Source organism: Pygocentrus nattereri, chromosome 11, assembly GCF_015220715.1.
Source record: "Pygocentrus nattereri isolate fPygNat1 chromosome 11, fPygNat1.pri, whole genome shotgun sequence".
NCBI classification, from domain to species: Eukaryota; Metazoa; Chordata; class Actinopteri; order Characiformes; family Serrasalmidae; genus Pygocentrus; species Pygocentrus nattereri.
Genome location: NC_051221.1, coordinates 43,127,132 through 43,140,959, shown reverse-complemented (window position 1 = coordinate 43,140,959; position 13,828 = coordinate 43,127,132). Strand labels below are relative to the sequence as shown.

At 43.7% G+C, this 13,828-nt stretch overlaps 1 protein-coding gene across 4 annotated transcripts in view; it reads right to left on the bottom strand.

The window, feature by feature from the left end:
* ptpro (protein tyrosine phosphatase receptor type O) overlaps nt 1–13,828 on the bottom strand; it is an 89,951-nt gene that overhangs the window by 34,749 nt on the left and 41,374 nt on the right. For all 4 annotated transcript variants that reach the window (XM_017722984.2, XM_017722983.2, XM_017722986.2 and 1 more), the window contains exons 2-4: nt 2,128–2,407; nt 1,450–1,605; nt 972–1,124 (exon numbers count right to left, since the gene is read on the bottom strand). In XM_017722984.2, the coding sequence (XP_017578473.1) occupies nt 972–1,124; nt 1,450–1,605; nt 2,128–2,407 (589 nt within the window). The remainder of the gene's footprint in view (nt 1–971; nt 1,125–1,449; nt 1,606–2,127; nt 2,408–13,828) is intronic.

Here is a 13,828-nt window from a genome sequence, read left to right as displayed (position 1 = left end):
TTTGAGTGTTCGAAGCCTGTAAAATGCACTCTGGGCCGGTCAGCCCTACAGCTTCCTCTGGCATTCATAAACATGCACATCTGGATACTCTCAAAACACAGCACTGTCAATAACTAACCTGCTTAGCAATTCCCAGTAATGTGTTCACACTGAAACGTTTACCTGGACCCGATTATTAGCCCAGAACATTCTGCCAGAGTACGACCCAACCAGACTCCCTGATCCAACTGAACCCGAATAACGGTCAGGAAAACGTTGTCTTAACACAACCATCACCCACTGACCACGTCAGACCAGACCAATCCTCACAATTCTAATGAGCGCCTGTTAAGTTACCAACAAAAGACATTCCATGTCTTTTATCTGAAGCTTGTAAACAGACAATAACATTTATTTTACCCTGAATGTGGCAGTTTTACAGTCCTCCAGGTAAGAACGCTGGCACAGAGCTGCAGCCGTAGTTTCCCAACATCTGACTGAAACTCCCTGGTTAGACTAGTCAGTGACGTATCTAAGACTTCCACAGGGTCTTTTCTCCTAAAATCGGTGTCTCCCACTGTAAATCATGTCTTTGACTGATTCCACTATCAGTTCATCATTATGAAGCGTCTAATGTGTAAGTTGTGTCCAGCTCCTAAAGCAACAGGAGGGCTCAAATGCTCGTATCTACCACAGGAAAAAACCCTGATGATTGGACAATTTTCTGTTGGCCTTTTCAGGATATTGACCCTTTTATTTCCAACCAAAATGTACAAATGAAAAAAGAGAATTACTACAATACGTCCACAGACTGAATACAGAAAGCACCAGGTTAAATAACAAAGAGCTAAACATTAGATTTTGTTCCCAGACCCTCAGGGTTCCCGTCTGTATGACACTAGAAGGCCAAACAGTTCCATCAACAGTTCAATTAACTACCTCAATTCCAAGACCCGGATCTGAAGACCTATTATCTAGACATTGAAAACTACCTGTCCTGTGGTGACGCGGCTCATGGGTCACTTCACTCTTCTTCACCAAGGTGCTTTTGTTGACCGTGGCCTCCGAGATCAGCTGGAAGGTGATATTGCTATAGCACGTTCCAGGCAGCCAGTGTTTGAAAACTGTCTTTCCTTTCAGGAAATCTGGTTAAAACAGTGGTCTATTGAATTAAATACATTCAGGAGCAAAACAAGCAAAGCTGTCAGATCAGAAAAATGCAGTCATTCAATTATTCAACAGTGTAAACAAAATGCATTTTTAATTAAGAGGCACTTGAGGGCAAAACTGTGTGAAGTACAAAATGACCTTTTTTCCTTTTGATCCTTTTGAATTCATGAGCCATTTGCTACAGCCTTTTTTTCTACACATATTCCCGGCTGCACGTAATTTTAATTTAAGTCATTTTCCTTGCCATATGAGCTAATGACCCCTGTGGGCAGCGCCCATCTGTTCTCCCCAAGGTCTGACCTTTGTAGAGCATAGATCGCTGCTCGCGGCCCTCAAAGTAGCTGATGTTCACTCTGCTGAAGGTGTTCCTCTCAGGGGAGCTGAGCTCAAACACAACTCCAGTCTCTGGAGCTGCCCGGTAGTCTAAAATCTGCACACTGTCCAATGGGAGAGGCTCTGTAGAGAAGAAGGAGCGAAACGTGAGCTAACAGTCTGCGGGCAGAGAGCGTTTACTGGTTCATTTGTTTATTGAGTTTTCTTTAAAAGAAACAATAATGGGATCGAATAGTGACAAACTGAAAATATACTGTTAGACATATTAATGAAAACAGATAAACTACAAGATGAACTATTAATATAAGTATGTAAATATATAAAAATACTACACATAAAAAGTACAAGTGCATGTTCAGCACTGTTTGAGTAACAAGAACGTGTCTTATGTTACAGGACAAAGAGAAACTGGTCTGTAAAAATGTGTTATGACCGTTTTGGTATAGAAACAGACGTGAGGGAATAAAATCCAGAACATGGTGTCTTTAAAACGAGCATGCAAACCTCTGACTGCTGATTCATGAAATGGACCTTTTTTTTTTATTGAGTAAACTTGACAGAATTATACAGAACTGACAACATTGGTCCACATCTCTATTCAACACAGCATTCTGTGTAACCACATCAACCCTCTAGCTGTCTTACTTGTGAGCAGAGCCACGGATTTGTCTGGTCTGGACCAGGTAGAGGCATTGCCTGTCAGGAGGCTGATGGTGTAGCAGAGCCCATGGTAGGAGGCATTATAAAGGAGAGTAGCTGAAGCCACCTGACTCCTGTTGGCACTCTGGAAGGGCAGGATGTGGCTATGTGGCTCCCCAGATATCTTGGCAGCATATGCAGTGACGTTTTCCCTCATGTCAGAGGGTTCCAAGGTTATCAGGATAAAGTTGTCATCCCGTAACGTCGCCTGAAAAGGAGCCACGGTCTGAAAGCAAAGACAGAAAAAAAACAGTTAAGAAGCTAAGAAACGATTCCACATCAGTGCAGCTGAGCAAATGCATGATAAATGGCGTAAACAGTGCAGGGATGAAAGGAAAAGCCCATTTTTACTGTACACTAGCACAGATACCACAGTTTCATCCTTTATCACAAGTCTGAAGCTAAATATGAACATTCAGAGCCGGCTCGATTTCCCACTCTGTCATCTGACACGGAATTTTAAACAGTATACAGTCCTGTCAGCGTCTGTGAGCCAACAAGCTTGCTTGTTTCAAAATCTAGACTGCTGATTGGCTGTCTGAATTACATTCTGTATGCATGTTACCAACGTCAGCACTTCTTGATTATTCTGCAGGCCTCTGTGGTCAGCAGATACACCAAGCTTCATTCATTTCATGTTGCCACAACCACGTCTGGTTAGTAATTTAAAAGAAGAAATGAAATCATTTACGTTAACAGTTCTTTATTATTCTAGGAGGTCCCATTAGAGCAAAATAAATTAACAACCAAAGTAAATCTGACAATAATAATAATAATCATAATAAAAAATTATATTTATATAGCGCCTTTCACAAACCCAAGGTCGCTTCACATAGCAAAAAAAAAAAAACTATACAGAGGAGGAGGAAGAAAAATGTGCATTAAACAGAAAAGTCTTTAGGTCATATTTAAAAGAGGAAAGAGAAGAGCCTCCCAGAGGGATTGAGGAAGAGAATTCCAGAGTTTGGGGGCCGTGGCACTGAAGGACCTCCCTCCCAAGGTGGAAAGTCTGGTGCTGGAACAGCAAGTAAGTTACTGCTAGAAGACCTGAGAGAGCGAGAGGGAGTGTAAGAGGTCAGCAGTTCTCTGAGGGAGTGGGGAGCAGGTTATGTAAAGCTTTGAAAGTGAGAAGTAAGATTTTAAACTTTATACAAAAGAGTAAAACACCTGAAAAAAGTGTAGATGAACTTCAATGCCAGCCTTTTCTTCAAATTTTCTGGTCCACCTTAAACAGAGCCACAGGTGTGTTCTGGCAGCTGTACAGGAGCACGTGTGTTATTGCTGTATCATTTAAACTATAACAGGAAATTCTAGAAAGACGCCGACTTTAGCCTTATTAAATTTCTCAAATCATTTGTTTAATACGTGGGCCATACGCTCATTCATCTGACCATCAGACGCTGCTAAAATCAGGAAAATATTACAGTCATTCACACATCAGTACCAGCTGAGGCACTTCGGCTTGTGCAGATAAGGCCCAAAGACTGCAGCTTACCAAATCACTCAGCTCCTGGTGTCCATGATAGGTTAAGGCTAACCTCAAAAAGCTGACCACTTCAGAGCAAACGAGGGTCCGCTGCATTTTTATTTGAAATGTGACGGAAATATCTAATGTCATCAAGGTTTGTACCCAGATCTTCATACTCTGCCTTATTTGCCCACATGCACACCACTGTCACTCAAAAACTGCGGCCGTTTTGGCAGCGGTGACCCCTGGACACTGTGGAGGATTACAGATATCTGGGTGTGTATGTTGACAATAAACTGGACTGGGCTAAGAACACTGACGCCCCCTACAGGAAGGGCCAAAGTCGTCTCTATTTTCTGAGGCGCCTGAGGTCCTTCAACATCTGCCGGACTATGCTCAGGATCTTCTGTGAGTCTGTGGTGGCGAGTGCTGTCCTCTATGCTGTTGCATGCTGGGGAAGCAGGCTGAGGGTGGCAGATGCCAACAGACTCAACAGACTGATCCGCCAGGCCGGTGATGCTGCGGGTGTGGAGCTGGACTCGCTGACGGCCGTGTCGGAGTGGAGGACGCTGTCTAAACTGCAGGCCGTTATGGACAGTGGCTCCCACCCACCCTACGACACGGTGATGAGACACTGGAGGTCATTCAGTTCAAGACTCACTCTACCGAAATGACCACAGAGCACCACAGGAGGTCATTCTTACCTGTGGCCATCACAAAGAGTGGATCATCTGCGCAAAACTCAATACCAAACTGTTCATATGTGATATAATAATAATTGTGTGCAAAAACTCAGAGAGACAATAATTTGAGCTGCTTTATACTGAATGCTTCATATTTATTATCACAGTCACCGCCACTTCACTGTATTCATAAGAGCTTAAATCTCGTGTACAATATTGCAAATTTCTCTATATTGTTTTAAATTATTAAAGTGTTTATTCTTTTACATAAATGTTTGCAACTGTAACAACTGCACTTTCCCTCTGGGATCAATAAAGGATTCTGATTCTGATTCCAGCTGGTAACTCGAACGAGATGAATTTTGTTTATCAGATTAACATTTTTGGCCATATCCCACAGCTCTATTCAGCAGGCATTACTGCATTCTTCACTCTGCCCTGCTCGGATGGCTTGATATCCTACATGTTTAGCAGTGAATACACACGACTTTCAGCTGTGATCAGAACCGGAGTAGTTTCGCTTTATGTCGCATTGTTTGCCTGTATGGACGCAATACATTCACATAGAACATTATGTAACAGCTTCAATGCAAAAACTGCATTAAATGTCTAAATAAAAGTAACTTACGTTCTGTTATAGCTCCACAACATGCCATCTAACCTGCAGCGCCCTATTAGGGTGTAGAATCCATGATATCATGACCTATACTGCACATTATTTAGGGACATGCTCAACCAAAATGATGCTCAGCAACACTGAGCAGGACTTTGTCCACACCTCGCGTGTCTCTCTGCGCTCTAACCTCAATACTTTCATCATAGGAACAAATGTAATACTAAGCTAGAGCTGTGCGATATGGCCTAAAATGTTATCACAATAAACTAAATTAATTTCATTCGATATCAGTACATATCGCAATAAATGTCAGATCATTATTTCTTTCCAGTTTGAAGGCTGATTTTTGCTCCTGGGTGGTTAATCGCTGTGTTAGAATATCCTTTATGGTCAGAACCCAACAAACACTCACCATGCAGTGGAACATTTCACAGATCGGTCATGGGAGAGTGGGAGAAAGTGTCTGGTGAGCTGGAAAAGCAGGGCCGCAGTTTTTGTAATAGTCATAATTAAAAGAAAACTTTATTATTATTATTTTTAGCTGTCTGGTGACGAGCGCTCAGCTATTCCGTTACAAACGCTAAACAAGTGGCCAAAAACAGCTAAACTGTTTAGTTTCTCAACAACGTCAACTTAGTATGAACAGCAAATATTAGCTGGCTCGGCACGTCGGTGATGGACCACACGGTCTTAGTGCCATCAGTCGTAACACAGCCACGTCAGAGCACGTCACAGTATTCAGACACCAGCTAGCAGAGGAGTTTCTCTATAGACGTTTGAGGGCTGAACCTAAATATATCTAACACCAGACAAAGAGTTCTCCCTTCAGGTACGTTTAAACTGAAAGTGGTGCTTTTGTGCCCTGTTTGATCCACAGTATCATCAATTTAGCCAGCTGCTAAAAACAGCCAGGCTGGGGAGACCGCGTTCTCCCGCTCTCCAATACCTCACAGCTTCCTCAATTCATTTGCCGTTAAATCTGGGCTTAACTGACATGAACTCACTTCTTCCTTTCACTTTCGTTGCTTGGGAATGCACTAATACTTAAGCATGACTTTGATGCTGATAAGGCTTGTTAGGATGTACAGAAAGAGGTGAGGTCACTGTCGGTCAGCACATCTACGCCACTCATCTCATCACTCACACTCACAGGAGAGCAGATCGCCGGTCGCTCCACTCAAACAGGGAATGTAGAACTCCACGTTTCAGACGTTGCTTAGGTACATTTGGAGACCCCTTTTCTCTCCTCGCCCCCTCCCTCCTTAATCACGTCGGAAAACTCGCCCTCTCCTGGCGACAGTGGTGTCGTTTTCCTTGCAGTAGAAAACGCCACCGGGGCTGATGCGAGAACGCGGGAGGGTGAGAGTGGTGTATTATATCGAACCTTTATCTAACCTATCGCTCTATCAAGGAAAAGTTATACCGCAATAATTATGGCTTTATCGCCCAGCCCTACACCAAGCAGTATTAAAAGAAATTTAGACCAGTCGAAGGTGATTTACTAATACGATGTTATAAACAGACCCACTTGTGGAGTACAGGTGCGCAGGATCGTCAAACACAACGCAGTGAACACATTCGTGGACAGTGGTGCACATGCACAGTGCAAATCAGGCAGTGGAGGCAGACGGTGTAGCCACATCTACTGTTTGTATGTGGTGCCATCTGCGTGTTTGTGGTGTAACAACTATGACAAAACTCATACCTGAAGAATTTCAACCAGCACACCGGATGAACCGACGTACGGCCCACTTCTGCTACCCAAGCCTACATTTAAAATCCCTTCTGTAAAGATCTGTCTCAGTGTGAAGAAGCCTTAAGGCGTCATTTTGTGTTCAGCATAACTGAATTAGCAAAGAACAGCTTCAGCCATACAGACTCCAAAGTTCTGTAAATCTGTGTGTTTTAAAGATGCAGACAATACACGCGCACACAGTCTTTCCCTTACCCACCCACGTAGCCCCCACTGTGACCAGTGAAGCAAGAAATTCAAATGAACACAGACTGGGGCGACTACTGCTGCAAGAGAAAACAGGCCCAAATGACATCAGCCATCAGTTCTAGAAAGCAGATGGTTCCTATGGTGACAAGCCCTGGGCTCTTTAAAAAACATTCCTAAAGGGTTCTTGGTGGGGTTCTCAATGTGGTCATTTAAATGGTAAGAATCATTTACGCCTCATGAACGGTTCTGTGGGATGTCTGATGTCTGCAGAGCTTTTATGACACAATAACAATAGTACACGAATCCCGAAAGCGCCGACCTGAGCTGCGCCAGTGTTGTAGTAGTCACACAAACTCATAATCGCATGGCTGCGTCTTAGGATCCCTTCACAATGCTCCAAATAAAGCCTACGGAGAAGAGAACCGCTAGGATTAATATCTGTTAAACTATTTCATACGGCACGTCCTGAATGGTCATGAAAGTGCACGAGTTTTCAAATTGTTCGGCATTTATTTAAAAGCCGTATTTTATTATTTGTTACAAGATCATTTTTTTACTAACTGTCCTAACTGCTAGAGATAACCTTCCTAAGATAAAAAGCATATTTTAATGGTTAAAAATGACTTCATCAAGTGTAGATTCATAATAAAGCTTTTCTTTAGTAAATCAAAAAATAATCGAAGTCATATGCAAAGAGCCACTCCTACAAAAAGCCAAAATGGTCTGTTCTGGGCCCCCCGAAAGCATCTTAGCGCAACGATGGGCGGTAAACGTTAGAATGAGCATCACTGGGCTCTGCTGCTCATTTCTAGAGCCTAAATCAGAGACTGTGGTTACATATCAGAGACAGTGTAAACGGCACATTTCTATAAAAGATCATTTACGATGGTCTTCTTCATGACAAGAGGACATTATCCTATTTTCTGAGTATTTAATACTTTACCAAAAGAGACCGTGCACCAAAAAACAGTATAGTAAAAGCGTGGCACCGTCTGCTGCCCCGTATTTTAGGGCTGCAACAAACGACTAATTGGACAGTTGAATAATCTATAGAATACTAAAACGAATAATCGATTACTTGGATTATGAATCACATTAGCTATTAGGTTTTAAATTTAGCTGGAGGTCGTTTTATGCATTTGCTAACTAACAATGAAGACAATATAGACGAATAACATAAAAAAATCTAATTTAAATGTTAAATTTAAACTGCAGTCTGTCCGTTCGGTGTCTGTCTACACTCTGTTACAACTAAATTCTACAATCACAGCTCTTTATTGAAACTCTGAGCTCTTGTGAGAGGCCTGATCTCCACTTTGAGCGGATACTGCAAGGAAGATTTGCTCCGATGGAGCGGATGGGAAAGTGGGGAATGTTTGTGACAAACTATGAACAGTTAAATTGAACGATTTTGTGTTAACACTTCATTTCATCGGTAACCCTTCGTCCAGCTGCGGTGTGGAGAACTACCTCCTTCACTTTTGATCTAAACGTTCGCGAACAACAGAAAACCGTCTGCAGTCGCTCTCCTGTGGTCACCGAATTTGACCGCAGTGGCGGCCTCGGCGTTAAGACAACGCAGTGTTTAAAACTGCAAACGTTGTCTGGAAAGTGAACAGGATCGCTGTGAATAACAGTTACGTGCTTTTCTGTTCCAAGTCCATTAACGACGTCAAAGAACACGCATTTCAAAATACAAACGTAAAGCTTACAACATGAAGAAGGACGGAATTCAGCATTAGTCCAGCATTAGTCGCGTCCCAAACCAAACACTTCAAACACATTCTACACTAATGAGTGCACTGCTAATGGTATATGCGGCATTTTTACACACTCTTTAGTGTGATGGTATGAATCTTCTTCACAGCTGACAAACTATGAAGCTTTACAAGTAGCACAACTGGCCTTTTTCTGAGTTTCACTCTCACTCTTTCGCGCTCGTCAACCCTCCAGCGAGAGGCAATGTGGAAACATTCCTAGTGAGCGCGAGGAAGACGTGTAATGACGTCACCAACTCTCCGACCATTTAATTAGTGGCCAACTAATTTGGTTGTTGATTTTAGTCGACTAAGTCAGATAATCGATGCACCCCTCCTGTATTTTAAATTAAAGTTCGCAAAAACCGTAAATAAAGCATAGTTTGACTTTTTAATGAAAAAAGATGTACAAAGCAAAATAGAAAAAAAAACCACGCCAAATCAAAAAGGCTGGAATGGTTAATATACGGTTTTCCTAGGAGAAGCTCAAAGGACAACTTTGTTTGGGAATTCGTGATACAGTGTGTCTTAATTTGAACTCTTGGTGCTATTTCATATAAACCTGTGAAGATCACATTGAATGCATTTAAATTTGGTTTGTTATACATAGAAGAGCTTTAATAACGAAACGCTGAATTGAGGGAGATTCTGATTTTTTCTATGAACCTATTGTACTTGTTAGACTCACTACGTCGTGGGACAGTCAGCCAATCGGAGAGGAGAGGCAAATCCAAAAGAAGGAGGGGAGAACACGGCGAGAAGAGAGATGGCCGTATGACCAAACATCTACAAATGAGTGTAACAGTAGTTTTTAACGCCAATCCAAGTGGATCTTGTGTCAATTTCTACATTTTATACATCTTTATTTATCAGCATGGGCAGATATGTACATTAAATACATCGGATATTGGCATTGGCCCAGAATTCCCATTATTACTGCGCCCCTAGTTTAAACGAGCTTGACGAAGCTTCGTTCAGGCCACATTCACTGCAGCGACTAGTCTTTGTAGATGAATCTGTAATACTTTACACTGCACATCTGCTGAGCAGAGCCACTGTGCACTGCGACTAAGTAGCCCAGGACAGATGGTTTCTCAGCCATGGGCAAACTACAGCCCCAGCAACCACTCGCTCATCTAACCCCAACGAGCACTAAATCTCACGGGGGTCCCCTTACAGATTAACTATTGTTATTCGTTGTTTGATGAGCAGAGCATTTCCTCATGCTGGGATTAAGATCGCCCCACTGAGTTGGGTTTATGTTATTCAGCTGCAAGGGTCACTACACAGTCTACTGCTATACTAGAGCTACTGCCCGCTAGAACAACGGCTTCTACAACGTTTTAGACCTGTACTGAAAAGGCACAACCCCCCATTTCCAGCTCCGATTCTCCCTTCACTAAATATAAACAACTTTTTAAAAACTGGAGGCCAACAAAGCAACTTCTACTTTTAATGCAGCTGAACATGTTTGTAAACGATAATGAAACGTTTTCTAGATGAAAGGATTCTGTTTATCTAAATCTAGGAGACGGACGGCGCCAAACCTGCATCAAATTTTGAACATGCTTCAAGCCTTTTTTAATATTGATTTTAAAATAGGGCTGGGCAATATGACACCTTTATTGTTATTGTGATAAATGACATCACAGTACGTCACAATAAATTATAATATGGTTTTCTGGCTACATCGTGGGTATCGTATGGTACTTCTAGAACAGTGACCAACTGCATGCTTCACTAAAAAGAGAGCATAATCGTGTTTAATTGGATTTATTAATTGAATAAAAATCACTTGTGTTTATAGTTGATTTTTAACTCCTTACAGTATTGTGGTAATGTACCTTGCTATCCCATTCTTTAAAAAAAATGTATATTTATATTCAGTTTCATTATTTTTGTACTAACTGCATCACATCAGTTCACAGATATATGCAGTTTGCTGTAGTGAGTTCTAATCAATTAGAGGCCCCTCTGTGTTATTTAATAAACCAAATAAACCAACAGTATCCCATTTCTAATGAGGAGATGAGCTGGACGATATGGAGTAATGAAATAACTCAAATCCGGGAAGACAACCGTGTCTGAAGGTCCTCTCCCTTCCACAGCCCAGTCTCCTCCAGCATACTACTAAACATAATCCAAGATTTCAGGACAGTTCTCAGAGTCTTCCAGCTTACTGCAAGCAATGCCCAGAACTCAAGCCCAAGCTCTCACAGTTTGGTCTGAACTAGTGACATGGACAAAAATGCTAAATACGCTTGGCCTGTATGATCAGGAGTTATGATGCACAGTAAAATATTCAGTGACTTGTTCAGTGGTGTTGATATATTATCTGCAGTGGGTGGTGAAGGAGTCAGTCTTCCCACCACCATGGACATTTATACCTCCAGATGCAGGAAAAGGGCCACTGGCATCATGAAGGACCCCACTGGCATCATGAAGGACCCCACCCACCCAGCACACACACTCTTCACCCGCTCCCCTCAGGTAGGAGGCTGTGGAGCATTAAGAGCAAAACAACCAGACTGAGGAACGGCTTCTTCCCTGAAGCCGTGAGACTCTCAAACTCCAGTTAGACGTCACTGCAACGGCACTTCATGTCCACTGATTCATCTCTGCTGCTGGACTGAGTCAGTGTCTCCACTATATCACCCCTCCACTATATCACCCCTCCACTATATCAGCCCTCCACTATACCCCCCCCACTATATCACCCCTCCACTATATCACCCCTCCACTATATCACCCCTACACTGTATTAGCCCTCCACTATATCAGCCCTCCACTATATCACCCCTCCACTATATCACCCCTCCACTATACCACCCCTCCACTATACCACCCCTCCACTATATCAGCCCTCCACTGTATCAGCCCTCCACTGTATCAGCCCTCCACTATATCAGCCCTCCACTGTATCAGCCCTCCACTGTATCAGCCCTCCACTGTATCAGCCCTCCACTATATCACCCCTCCACTGTATCAGCCCTCCACTATATCAGCCTTCCACTAGATCACCCTTCCACTATACCACCCCTCCACTATATCACCCCTCCTCTATATCACCCCTCCTCTATATCAGCCCTCCACTATATCAGCCCTCCACTATATCAGCCCTCCACTATATCAGCCCTCCACTATATCAGCCCTCCACTGTATCAGCCCTCCACTGTATCACCCCTCCACTGTATCACCCCTCCACTATATCAGCCTTCCACTAGATCACCCTTCCACTATACCACCCCTCCACTATATCAGCCCTCCACTATATCACCCCTCCTCTATATCAGCCCTCCACTATATCACCCCTCCACTATATCAGCCCACCACTATATCAGCCCTCCACTCTATCAGCCCTCCACTCTATCAGCCCTCCACTATATCAGCCTTCCACTATATCACCCTTCCACTATATCACCCCTCCTCTATATCAGCCCTCCACTATATCAGCCCTCCACTATATCACCCCTCCACTATACCACCCCTCCACTATATCACCCCTCCTCTATATCAGCCCTCCACTATATCAGCCCTCCACTATATCACCCCTCCACTATATCAGCCCTCCACTATATCAGCCTTCCACTATATCACCCTTCCACTATATCACCCCTCCTCTATATCAGCCCTCCACTATACCACCCCTCCACTATATCACCCCTCCTCTATATCAGCCCTCCACTATATCAGCCCTCCACTATATCACCCCTCCACTATATCAGCCCTCCACTATATCAGCCCTCCACTATATCACCCCTCCTCTATATCAGCCCTCCACTATATCACCCCTCCTCTATACCACCCCTCCACTATATCACCCCTCCTCTATATCAGCCCTCCACTATATCAGCCCTCCACTATATCACCCCTCCACTATATCAGCCCTCCACTATATCAGCCTTCCACTATATCACCCTTCCACTATATCACCCCTCCTCTATATCAGCCCTCCACTATATCACCCCTCCACTATACCACCCCTCCACTATATCACCCCTCCTCTATATCAGCCCTCCACTATATCACCCCTCCACTATATCAGCCCTCCACTATATCACCCCTCCACTATATCAGCCCACCACTATATCAGCCCTCCACTATATCACCCCTCCACTATATCACCCCTCCACTATATCACCCCTCCACTGTATCACCCCTCCACTGTATCACCCCTCCACTGTATCACCCCTCCACTGTATCACACCTCCACTGTATCACCCCTACACTATATCACCCCTACACTATATCACCCCTCCACTGTATCACCCCTCCACTATATCACCCCTCCACTGTATCAGCCCTCCACTGTATCAGCCCTCCACTATATCACCCCTCCACTATATCACACCTCCACTGTATCACCCCTACACTATATCACCCCTCCACTATATCACCCCTCCACTATATCACCCCTCCACTATATCAGCCCTCCACTATATCACCCCTCCACTATATCAGCCCTCCACTGTATCACCCCTCCACTATATCAGCCCTCCACTATATCAGCCCTCCACTATATCAGCCCTCCACTATATCAGCCCTCCACTATATCAGCCCTCCACTATATCAGCCCTCCACTATATCAGCCCTCCACTATATCAGCCCTCTACTATATCAGCCCTCCACTGTATCACCCCTCCACTATATCAGCCCTCCACTATATCAGCCCTCCACTATATCAGCCCTCCACTATATCAGCCCTCCACTATATCAGCCCTCCACTATATCAGCCCTCCACTATATCACCCCTCCACTATATCAGCCCTCCACTATATCAGCCCTCCACTATATCACCCCTCCACTATATCAGCCCTCCACTATATCAGCCCTCCACTATATCAGCCCTCCACTATATCAGCCCTCCACTATATCAGCCCTCCACTATATCAGCCCTCCACTATATCACCCCTCCACGTCACTTTATACATTACCAATATTAAGACGTGCACCTTCACCCTCGTACTCATGCTGCTGTGTTTCATGCAGCTGTTATTTGCACCTCACTATTTATTGTTTATTGTTACTTTTGCTAGTTTAACTGGGACCCTGAGTTACACTGTTTTGTTCCACCTCATGTACCACATGTAATGCGAATGACAATAAAGCCTCATCTTATCTCTTATCTTATCTTATTCACAAATATGGGCAAATTCTCACACATTCACGTTCTAGCGACAG